The following is a 10,388-nucleotide window of genomic DNA, read 5'->3' on the forward strand; positions in this document are numbered from 1 at the left end:
CCCCCTCCGCCCGCCCCTTCACGTGACGCAGGCTCCCTCCCCCTACAGGCGGCGCCCTGATCACGTGAGGCGGCGCGGGCGTCACGTGACGACACGGCACAAAATGGCGGCGGCCAGCGGAAGATGGCGCGGAAAAACCGGGACGAAAGCGTTAATTTAATAGAAACCGGATCGCTACACCCGTACAGTCGCGTGCGCCCGCGGAACATCAATCCCCCCCATCACCCCACAACCCCGAGGGTACCGGGAGCGGGGGGAGGGCTCGGTCCCACACACCCCCAGGGGGCTGGGTGGGGGGCCGAGCGCCCCCCCCCCCCCTCCCGGTACCGGCGCCGTGTCCCGGTGGGGCGGCGGCGGCCATAGAAAAGAGTCCAGGTCTCACAGAGACATTTACGGTCCTCGCCGACCCTCCCTTCTCCCCCCCCTCCCCTCACAGCTCGTCCCGGGGGGTTGCTTCCGCCTCCTCGGGTTCTTCCTCCTCTTCGTCTTCCTCCTCGTCCCCTTCCTCTTCCCCTTCCTCCTCCTTCCGCTGCTTTTCCTCTTCCTCCTGCTTCTTGCGCTGCTCTTCGTCCTGCTGCTCCTTCATCTTCCTCTCGGCTTCCTGCGGGAGGGGGCGGGGGCGTGAGTAAAGCCGTGGGGGGAAGGCGGGGTGGTCGCAGGTGGGAGGGGTGTCACCTTCCCCCCTCCGCCCCTACCTTGGTGGCCCCCCAGGTCTCGTTCCCGATTTCCTCTGCTAATTTCTCATCATCCGTGATGAGGAAGTTGTCAAAAATGGTGCCGGATTTCACCTGCAGGATAAGAGAGAGTCAGAAAAGGGGGACGTAGAACTTCAGGAGGGAAGACACAGGAATTTGGGGGAGGGTTTGTCGCCCCCACCCACCTGCCAGAGGTCGAGGCCGATGACACCGAAGCTGTCGTAGGCGTAGAGGTGGGGGTCGGGGCTGTACTCGGGGTTGTCGATCTCGGGGTGCACCCACTTCCCCTTGTAATCGGGATTGTCGATCTGCCGGGGCCGCCATTCGCCCTGTGGGGGGACAAGGGGGTCAGCGGCGGCGGGGGGGGGGGTCACAGCCCATCCCTGAGCCTTCCCCCCCACCCCGACCCTGCGCAGAGCCCCGGCCTCACCTTGTACTCGGGGTTCTGGATGACGGGGGGCTCCCACTCCCCGTCCATCTCCTCATCCCAATCCTCTGGCTTCTTGGCATCAGGGTCAGGGATGTGCTCGGGCTTGTCCCAGTCCTGGGGACACACACACACACACGTCCCGTCAGGACGCTGCCACAGCCCAACCCCCCCGACCTCCCCTACACCCCTCAGACTCCCCCAGAAACCTCAGGCTTGGTGTCCTCGGGGTCATCGATCTTGGCCCGCTCATCCCAGTCATCGGGTTTCCGCGCCTCGGGGTCCTTGATCTTGCGGGGGGGCAGCAGGTCCCAGTCCTCCTCCAGGCTGCCCGACTCCACCCGCCCGTTGTCGATCTTCACCTCGTAGGTGTTGTCGGGACGCACCACCAGCGTATAGAGGTGGGTGAACTCGTCGTCCTGCGGGCAGGGGGGGGGGGGCTCAGCGGGGCTGGCGACACCCCCCCCACACAGGGCAAGGCAGCCCCCCTGTGCCCCGTGCCCACCCCCCCACCTTGCAGCGAATGTCCTTGTTGATCAGGACGTTCTTCCCTTTGTAGTTGAAGATGACGTGGACCTTCTTGGTGCCGGGGCCGCAGATGTCAGGGCCTGAGGGGGGACAAAGGGGGTGAGGGGGGGGGGGAGTCCCACACGGCATCATAGGGGGTGTGGGGGCGGAGCAGGGACCCACCGAACATGATGTTGTACTCTGAGTCGCCGTGCATGTCCTCCTGGTTCAGGCTGGCCGGGAAGAGCTTGACATAGCCACCGCCACAGTCTATGTTCTGCTCGTGCTTCACCGTGAACTGCACCACCAGCGTCTTGTCCCGGTTGCTGAAGGGCTCAAAGCGGGAGGAGATGGCGTAGAACCGGGCGTCCTGGCTTGTCTGGATGCCTGTGGGAGGAGGAGCGTGTTGGGATGGGGGGGATTCCCAGCTCCAGGAATTCCCCACCTGGCACAGCCCAGTCCCGGGGGGTCCCCTCACCTTTATCCTTCTCAGCGTCGCCGTAGAACTTCCCAGCTGTGAGGACGAACCGGCCATAGTCGGACTTGTGCTTTGATTCCACCCACCGGCGGGTCCAGGCATCTGCGGGAGAGGAGAGATCAGGACACCGAGCCCCCTCCCCATGGCTGAGGAGGGGACTCTGACACCCCCGGGGCAGCTCCCAAGGCCTGTCACGCTCCAGAGGAGCTCATTTAGAAGAGCTGCCCAGCCACAGCCAGGGCTGCCCCCCCCCCCATTTTGCTGTGAGCCACAGAGGGAGCTCAGGCCTTGGGGTGTCTCTTGCTGTGGGAGGATTTAGGGGCCCGGGGAAGGACAAATCCCCTGGATGAGCCAGCTCCTGTCTGGCCTCTCCCCACGGGGAACACCCCAATGCCCAAGTGTCACCCCCGCAATGAGAAGTCCCCATCCACTGCCTCTCTCCCCCCAGCTTAGGGGGGCTTCTCAGCCCCGCGTATCCTCCCAGGTCCCCATTCCAGTGGGAAATGCTCACCAGGACCCCCCATCCAAGCAGGCCCTGAGCCCCCCCATCTTCCACCTGACCACTAACCCACTCCTATACATCTCAGCCCCTCCTTATTTCTCCCCACTCTACCTGAGTAAACTAAATCCAGAGCCTTCACCCTGGCCCCCCGCCACTCCTCCAGAGATCCTCCCTCAGCCCAGACCCTTCATCCCCCCCACAACCCTCATCCTTCTCCCCTCAGGTGAGACACCCCCCCATCCACTCCCATAACCGGGCCACCCCTTACCCCCACCCACAGCCCCCGACCTCCAGCTCGGGGGAGGCTCCCAGGCCCCCCCATATCCCCTCTCACCTGAAGTGACACCCTGGCTCCCTACAGCCACCTGTCTCACCTCAGGGCGACCCCCCTCCAACTGCCTTTACCTCAGGGGACCCCCCAGGCCTCTATAACCCCTCTCACCTCATGGGACTCCCCTTTATCTCATAGGACCCCCGGGCCTCCACAACCTCCCTCACCTCTGGGACCCTCCCCTCCAGGCCCCCGTCACCTCAGGGGACCCCGCAGGCCGCGCCCCGGCCCCCCCTCACCTCCATCCCCGAACTCCTCCCGGAAGAACTGGGTGGGCCCGGCCGCCGCCAGCGCCAGGAGGGCGCCGAGCAGGACGGGGAGGCTGAGGCGGCTCATGGCGGTCGGTCCCCACACAGCGCGGCCTTCCCCTCCCTCCTGGCCCGGCGGCGCCCGGCACTGCGGAGGGGGGCGGTGGCGCCGCCGCCTTTTATCCGCCCGCCGCCCCTCGGCCCGCCTCCGGCCCCGGCCCATTGGCCCGCGCCCGCTTGGGGCCCGCTCCCATTGGCCGCCCGCCCGCTGGCCGGCGGCGACGGCGCCCCCGAACGTTGGCGTCCCAGATGGCCGCTTCCCATTGGCTGAGCGCGGCAGCCAATGGGCAGCGACCACGCGTTCGGAGGGAGACGCCCCCCCCCCCCCCGTCCGCGCTCGCCCGCCCTCCCTCCGCGCGTGCGTCACCGCGGTCACGTGGGCACGGGCGCTCTTAAAGGGCCAGTTCCCCCCACCCACCCCCCCCTCAGACCACGTGGGGGGCAGCGCCTGCCATCCCATAATAGCAGCGGGGAGCGGGTCGGGGTCCCGACATGTCGGGGAACGCGCGGCGGGGGGGGATGATATAACACAGAGGATGGGGAGTCTTGTTTTCATCTAAAATATTTATGACCTAATATGGAGCTGTGATGTAACGTAGCCCAGTGATGTCATAGCACACGTGAAACAGGGAGGTGCAGGCCGGGGAGGGGGGAGGCGCGCTGCCCATGAGGGGCTGGCACTCCCCTTGGATCCAGCCTGCCGCTGTAGCGACGTTCCCCCCCCGCAGGGTACTTCGTAAAGCCAGCCTAGCGCTTCATGACGTCACTCCACAGCCTCCTGACGTCACAGCCCTCTCACAGCGCCCGGTGGTCTCCCCATGCCACCCTACTACTGCCACGCTCAAGATGGCGCCGCGCACCACACAAGATGGCGTTCGCCACGCTCAAGATGGCGCCGCCCAACCCCAGCGAGGCTCCGCCCCTTCCGGTGCCGGCCGGGAGCGCTTCCGACCGCCGCGATGTCGCCGAGCGTGGCCGAGCTGCTGCTGGAGCGGCTGGACCGGGCGGCGGCGGGGCCCGGCGGGGGTCTCTGCAGCCTGGAGGCGGCCGCCGCGCTCGGCCTCGACCACCAGACGCTCGTCGGGGCCGTCAAGAGCCTGCAGGCGCTGGGGGAGGTGGGAGCGGTAGGGCCGGTACCGGGGGCCGCCCCCCCCGCGCTGCCCTCGGTGCTGATCCCGGTCCCCCGCAGGTGATCGAGGCGGAGGCGCGGTCGGCGACGCGGTGGGAGCTGAGCCCCGAGGGGGCGGAGGCGCTGCGGGACGGCAGCCCCGAGGTGCGGCTCTTCCGCAGCCTCCCGGCCGAGGGGCTGCCCCAGAGCGACGCCATGGTGAGCACCGGGGGGAGGGGGGGGGGTAATGGGACACCGGGGGGGACACCGGGTCGCTGAGCGCCGTCCCGTCCCCTGCAGAAGCTGCCCGGTGGCTCGGTGGGCTTCAGCAAGGCCATGGCCAACAAGTGGCTGCGCCTGGAGAAGGGGGCGCCCGGCGGCCCCCGCGTCTTTCGTGCTGTGAGTTACCCGGGGGGGGGGATCCACCGGAACCGGGGGGGACACGGGGACTCCGAGAGCTGAGGGGATGGAGGGGGTTCCTTGGAGCTGGGAGGGTCCCCAGGAGGACAGATGGGGATCACCTGGAGGGGAAGGGGTGGATCCCGGGGGGTCCACTGGCACCGGGGGGAACGGCAGGAGGTCCCCCAAAACTAGGAGGGTCCCGGTGGGGGGACGGGGGGGTCCCCTGGAACTGGGTGCATCCCACGGGGTTCTCCTAGAGTTGAAGGGACCAAGGGGATCCCCCAGAACTGGGGGTGTCCTGAGGGAGGGGGTTCCCCAGAGCCAGGAGGGTCCCAGGGGGTTTCCCCGAAACTCGGAGTGACCCGGGGGGGGGTGTCCCCTGGAGCACCCCGGGGGTCCCTGTCGGGGCTGGGGCTGTCCCCAGCCCCAGGGGCAAACTGTCCCCCATTCCACCCCCCCATCATCCCCCCCCGTCCCCGCAGGTGCCGGAGGTGCAGGACAGGGTGCAGGAGAGCCTGCGGCGGGTGCAGCAGGGGGAGGCCGAGGGGCTGCCCGAACGTGAGCGCACCGAGCTCAAGAGGAGGAAGCTGCTGCTGGAAGTGTGAGGGGAGGGACAGGACACGGGGCAGGGGGGCAGGTTGAGGAGAACCCCCCTGACCCCCACCTGTGTCCCCCCCCAGCACCCTCAAATCCTACTGGATCCGCAAGGGCAGCGCCTTCAGCACGGCAGTGGCGCGGCAGGAGACGGAGCTGACGCCGGAGATGATCGCCACGTGAGTCCACAACCCCCTGACCTGGCCGTGACCCCCTGACCTTGACCTCCATGACCTCACCGTGACCCCCTGACCCTCAGGGGCTCCTGGCGGCAGCTCCCCTTCAAGCCCTACAACTTCTCAGCCCTGGGGCTACCACCGGCTTGCGGCCACCTCCACCCGCTGCTGAAGGTGCGCTCGCAGCTGCGCCAGATCTTCCTGGAGATGGGGTGAGTGGGGGGAGGCGGGGGGGGGGGTGCACCGGGGGATCCCCCAAGCTGGGAAGGGGGGGACCTGACGCCGCAACCCCCAGGTTCACAGAGATGCCCACCGACAACTTCGTGGAGAGCTCCTTCTGGAATTTCGACGCCCTCTTCCAGCCCCAGCAGCACCCGGCCCGCGACCAGCACGACACCTTCTTTCTGCAGGGTGGGTGCTGGGGGCCGGGGGGTGGAAATGGGGACACACCCCCCCCCAAGCCCCACTGACCTATTCCATATCTGTTTTCCCCCTCCCCCAGATCCCGCCGAGGCCCCCGAGCTGCCCGCCGGCTACACGGCCAAGGTGAAGAAGGTCCACTCACAGGGAGGCTACGGCTCACAGGGGTGAGGACGAGACCTGGGGGTGGACTGGGGGGCTGTGTCCCCCTCCCCCAGGCCGGGCCCCCCCTTCTGAGCCCCCCTTCCCAGGTACAAGTACGACTGGCGGCTGGAGGAGGCGAGGAAGAACCTGCTGCGCACCCACACCACGTCGGCCAGTGCCCGGGCACTCTACCGGCTGGCCCGCCAGGTGGGACGGGTCTAGGGGGGCACAGGAGGGTCTGGGGGCACCCCACCTGACCTCCTTCATCCTTTGCTACCCGCCCCCCCACGCAGGAGAAGTTCTCCCCGGTGAAATACTTCTCCATCGACCGGGTTTTCCGCAACGAGAGCCTGGATGCCACCCACTTGGCCGAGTTCCACCAGGTGGAGGGGGTGGTGGCTGACCGCGGCCTCACCCTCGGCCACCTCATGGGCACCCTCCGGCAGTTCTTCAGCAAGCTGGGTATGGGGGGGCCACCGGGGAGGGGGCAGGGGGCTCCCCAGGGGCCCCCCTAACTCCTCCCTCTGTCCCCAGGCATCACCCAGCTGCGCTTCAAGCCGGCCTATAACCCCTACACCGAGCCCAGCATGGAGGTGTTCAGCTACCACGAGGGTAAGGGGGGCTCTGGGGCTCTGCACGCTCCCCCCACCCGTGGAGCACGGGGGGTCTCAGGGGGTCTGCATGGGCCCCCAAGGAGCCCCAGGGTCTACGTGTGCACCCACAGACTGTGGCGGGGACCCCACCGTCTCCATGTGGCCCCACAGAGCAGGGGGGAAATGGGGTGACTTTTTGGGCTGGCATCCAGTTTTGCCTCATTCTCTCCCCTGTGGTGTGGGGGGCTTTGAGGTGCCCTGGCAGGCTGGGGGGCTCTGGGGTGGTCGTATGGCGTAGGGATCGTCCTAGCCTCGCTCTCTCCCCTGGAGCAGGGGGGCTTTGGGGTGCCTCTGTGGGGTGGCCTGGTGAGGGAGGGCATCTCCAGGGTACCCCAAGGTTGGGGTCCCCCCCTCACCCCCTGTGGGGTGAGGTCCACGCAACTCCCCCCCTTTAGGGCTGAAGAAGTGGGTGGAGGTGGGGAACTCGGGGGTCTTCCGCCCTGAGCTGCTGCTGCCCATGGGGCTGCCCGAGAACGTCTCCGTCATCGCCTGGGGGCTCTCGCTGGAGCGGTGAGTGAGGAGGGGGGAGAATGGCCAGAGGGGGTGTGCCTGGCATGGGAGCCATCCTTGCTGACACCCCCCCCCCTTCCTGCGCCAGCCCCACTATGATCAAATACGGCATCAACAACATCCGCGAGCTGGTGGGGCACCGCATTAACCTGCAGATGGTCTACGACAGCCCGCTCTGCCGCCTGGACACCTAGGCCTCGGCCTTCCGGGGGGCCCCTCGATGGAGCCCCGGCCTGCGAGTTGGGGAGCCCTCAATAAAGCCCTGTTCTCCCGGGGGGAGGAGGCCTCGATAAAGCCCTGGCCCCTGTCTCCCAGGAGGAGGGGGACTCAATAAAGCCCCTTTGCCCAACCCGGAGCCTGTGCCTGTGCTGGGGCGGGGACTGCGTGTGCGTGGGGGGGGGTGTTCACAGGGTGGGGGCCTCGTACAGGAGCTGGCCCCACGGACGCTCCAGCCCCAACTGTGGCTCCCCATGACCCCCGGGGCTGCCTCAGCCCGGCCCCCGCCCGTCAACCGGCCTCCCCCCGCCCCGCCACAGGCCGCCCGGTCCGTGTCCCCCTCCTCGGTCCTACCGGCGCCATCGCGGCTCCGTCTCCTCAGCGCCCGGCCCGGCCCTTCCCGCCTTTTCCCGCGCCGCCTTTCATTGGCTGGACCCACCTTCCCTTCTCGCCCAGGCGGGCGCCGATTGGCCGACGCGGCTGCCAGTCGCTTCCCCGCCTCCCGAGGTCCCGCCCACCGTGCTCCCCTCAGCGCCCTGAGGGGGCGGTGGCGGGGCCTGGGTCCCTCTCCCACCCCGCAGCGGTCCCGGTCCCCGGTCTCCTCCTCATCCCCCCGCACCGGTTCCCGGTCCCACAGCTGCTCCCCATCTCCCCAGTTCCCCCGGAGGGACCCCCCCTGGGGCTGGGGGTGCCAGGCGCAGCATAGACCCTGAGCCACTTGGGTGTCCGGCTACCCCCTGCCAAGCCCCAGCCCCCAGGGCCCCCAGCCCTCAGGGTGGGCATGTCGCGAAAGGAGCACGATGTCCCCGAGGTGGAGGCGGCAGCAGGCGACAGCCCCTTCTTGGCAGGAGTGGGCAGGGATGAGCTCCCCAGCGAGAACCCCGACAGGTAACACGTTTTCCGCACTCTGTTGCCTCACAGTTTTGACCTAAATTGGAAGGGACCTTAAAGATCATCCAGGGACACCTTCCACCAGACCAGGTTGCACCAAGTCCTGTCCAACCTGGGCCTGAACCCCTCCAGGGATGGGGCAGCCACAGCTTCTCTGGGCAACCTGGGCCAGGGGCTCACCACCCTCATAGTGACGAATTTCTTCCTGATATCTCATCTAAATCTCCCCTCTTTTGGTTTAAAGCTGTTCCCCCTGTGCCATGGCTCCCCTCTCTGATCCAGAGCCCCTCCCCAGCTTTCCTGGATCCCATCTGGGGACTGGAAGGGGCTCTGAGGTACCCCTGGAGCCTTTTCTTCTCCAGGGTGAACAGAGAAGAGTGTATAAGGAGTGACAACCCCACAGGCGGTGTGGAGAGGGGGTGACACATATCCATGGGGTGACACATATCCGTGGGCTGCCACGTTTGTTAGCAGGGATCCCCACATCTCCCAATTAACATCGCTGCCCAGGTCCCTGATGTGCGGGTCTTGTGTTTGTACCGAGGACGGAGGGTCTGCCAGTGGGCCCCCGGCCCGGCACAGAGGCGGCACTGGACGGCCAGGCCTCCCGCTACTTTGCCTCGCTGGACGCCAGCGTCGGGGGCCTGCAGCAGCGCGCCCAGCAGCTGATCGACAGAGTGAACGACAGCCGAAAGGAGGATCACACCGTCATGAGCGGCTTCAGGGAGAGCCTGCTGCTGAAGGTGGGGGCCGCTGGCTCGGGAGGGGGGCAGTGGGTGTGAGGAGCCCCTGGCCCACGCAAGCCCCTTGCTGCTGTGTGGCCATGCGGTCTCTGCTTGAGGCATTTAATTGCATTATTCCGCCCGAATTAGCGGCAGGCTGGGAGGGGGATGGAAGGGGGGCAGTGAGACAAGGTGCCGCGGGGAGGGAGTGTGTTGCGAGCAGCCGCCGGCGTCAGCTGCAGAGCCTGGTGTGCCGGATGCACCGGCGCCCGCTGCCATGGCGAGGGTAGCGCCCGCAGCCCCTTTGGGGGTGGCTGCAGCTGCCTCCAGCCCCGCTGTGGGGAGCAGAGGGTACTCCTGTCCCCACACAGCCGCTGGCTGCCCTTGGTGTCCTCGCATGGCTGCGTGCCGCGCCGGACTTTGCTCCCACCGGCGTCCCCACAGCCAGGGGGGCAGGAGTGGTGGGGCTCCCGCAGGCCCAGGCGCAGATGGCAGCCCGGCCTCAGCAGCTGCGGCCCACAGTGACCCGGCACTCGGTGGCTACCGCGGCCGGTGCTCTGGCTACCGTGGGCGCAGCTGGCAGTGGCAGCGGCCAAGTCAAGCCAGGCCGGGAGCTGTGCCAGCCCGGGCAGCCACAGCTGCCACCCCGCCTCCAGGGATGGCAGCCGGGTGCTGGCCGTGCCAGCAGCGCTGCCTGCCCCTGTGCCCCAGCAAGAACTGTTTCTCCCCCCCTATTTTTCCGCCGCATCGCGGCAGGTCTCAGGGCTGGCGGAGCAGCTGGAGGAGCGGCTCTTCCACCTCTACGGCCTCCACAATGAGCTGATCCAGGAGCGGCTGCAGGAGCTGGCAGAGGTGATGGAGCGAGTGGGGCAGGCTGAGGCCGAGCTCCAGCAGGTCTGCCGCACCGTGGAGGCGGCCTACCGAGACCTCTGCCTGCAGCCCGAGACCTGATACGGGCCCCAAATCTGCAGGGATCCCCCCCAAACTCGCAGGAGCCCCCCTGGCCCTGTGGCAGCCCGCTGTTCCCATGAGTGGGACGTGCGTCACCTGCTGCTGCTGCTGTTCTGAGGTGGCTGTGAGCAGGAAAGGGGGATTTTGGCCCAAAAGGGCTTTTCCGTTGCTGTTGATGTTTGGATTTATCATGAATAAAAAGAGCAAAAAAGCCCCAAAGGCTGAATCTGGAGGGGTCTGCCGAGGTTCCGCCGCCCGCCCACCGGGGCAAACCGCACCACGCACCACACGTGCTGATGCAGGGCCCCCTCCCTGTGGCAGCTTAATTAATGCTGATGAACAGAGACCGGCGC

The 10,388-nt window shown here is 67.5% G+C and overlaps 3 protein-coding genes across 5 annotated transcripts; 2 read left to right on the forward strand and 1 right to left on the reverse strand.

Moving 5' to 3' along the window:
- Window positions 1-135: 135 nt before the first annotated feature.
- On the reverse strand, window positions 136-3,411 carry CALR (calreticulin). Of its 2 annotated transcripts, XR_012584596.1 has the most exons (10): window positions 3,180-3,411; window positions 2,108-2,209; window positions 1,813-2,016; window positions 1,636-1,730; window positions 1,332-1,541; window positions 1,126-1,239; window positions 881-1,024; window positions 696-788; window positions 350-601; window positions 136-261 (listed from the first exon to the last, which is right to left on the reverse strand). XR_012584596.1 is itself a non-coding variant. In XM_074566937.1 (9 exons), the coding sequence occupies exons 1-9, from the start codon at window positions 3,409-3,411 to the stop codon at window positions 431-433; spliced, it is 1,365 nt and encodes a 454-aa protein (XP_074423038.1). In that variant the 3' UTR covers window positions 136-430. The 2 variants fall into 2 exon arrangements, 1 of the variants encoding a protein (XP_074423038.1); XM_074566937.1 differs by having other exon boundaries at window positions 136-601.
- Window positions 3,412-4,161: 750 nt separating this feature from the next.
- FARSA (phenylalanyl-tRNA synthetase subunit alpha) lies at window positions 4,162-7,604 on the forward strand. Of its 2 annotated transcripts, XM_074566949.1 has the most exons (13): window positions 4,162-4,363; window positions 4,438-4,575; window positions 4,657-4,755; window positions 5,241-5,359; window positions 5,439-5,531; window positions 5,612-5,740; window positions 5,824-5,939; window positions 6,031-6,115; window positions 6,200-6,299; window positions 6,386-6,554; window positions 6,627-6,704; window positions 7,141-7,255; window positions 7,344-7,604. In XM_074566949.1, the coding sequence occupies exons 1-13, from the start codon at window positions 4,208-4,210 to the stop codon at window positions 7,447-7,449; spliced, it is 1,503 nt and encodes a 500-aa protein (XP_074423050.1). In that variant the 5' UTR covers window positions 4,162-4,207; the 3' UTR covers window positions 7,450-7,604. The 2 variants fall into 2 exon arrangements, with proteins under 2 accessions (XP_074423050.1, XP_074423051.1); XM_074566950.1 differs by lacking the exon at window positions 7,141-7,255.
- A 123-nt stretch (window positions 7,605-7,727) lies between these two features.
- Window positions 7,728-10,361, forward strand: SYCE2 (synaptonemal complex central element protein 2). The gene is made up of 3 exons (XM_074566953.1): window positions 7,728-8,359; window positions 8,907-9,105; window positions 9,841-10,361. Exons 1-3 carry the CDS (start codon window positions 8,253-8,255, stop codon window positions 10,033-10,035), a joined length of 501 nt encoding a protein of 166 aa, XP_074423054.1. The 5' UTR covers window positions 7,728-8,252; the 3' UTR covers window positions 10,036-10,361.
- Window positions 10,362-10,388: the final 27 nt, after the last annotated feature.

Source organism: Larus michahellis, chromosome 25 (assembly GCF_964199755.1).
Source record: "Larus michahellis chromosome 25, bLarMic1.1, whole genome shotgun sequence".
Classification (NCBI taxonomy): domain Eukaryota; kingdom Metazoa; phylum Chordata; class Aves; order Charadriiformes; family Laridae; genus Larus; species Larus michahellis.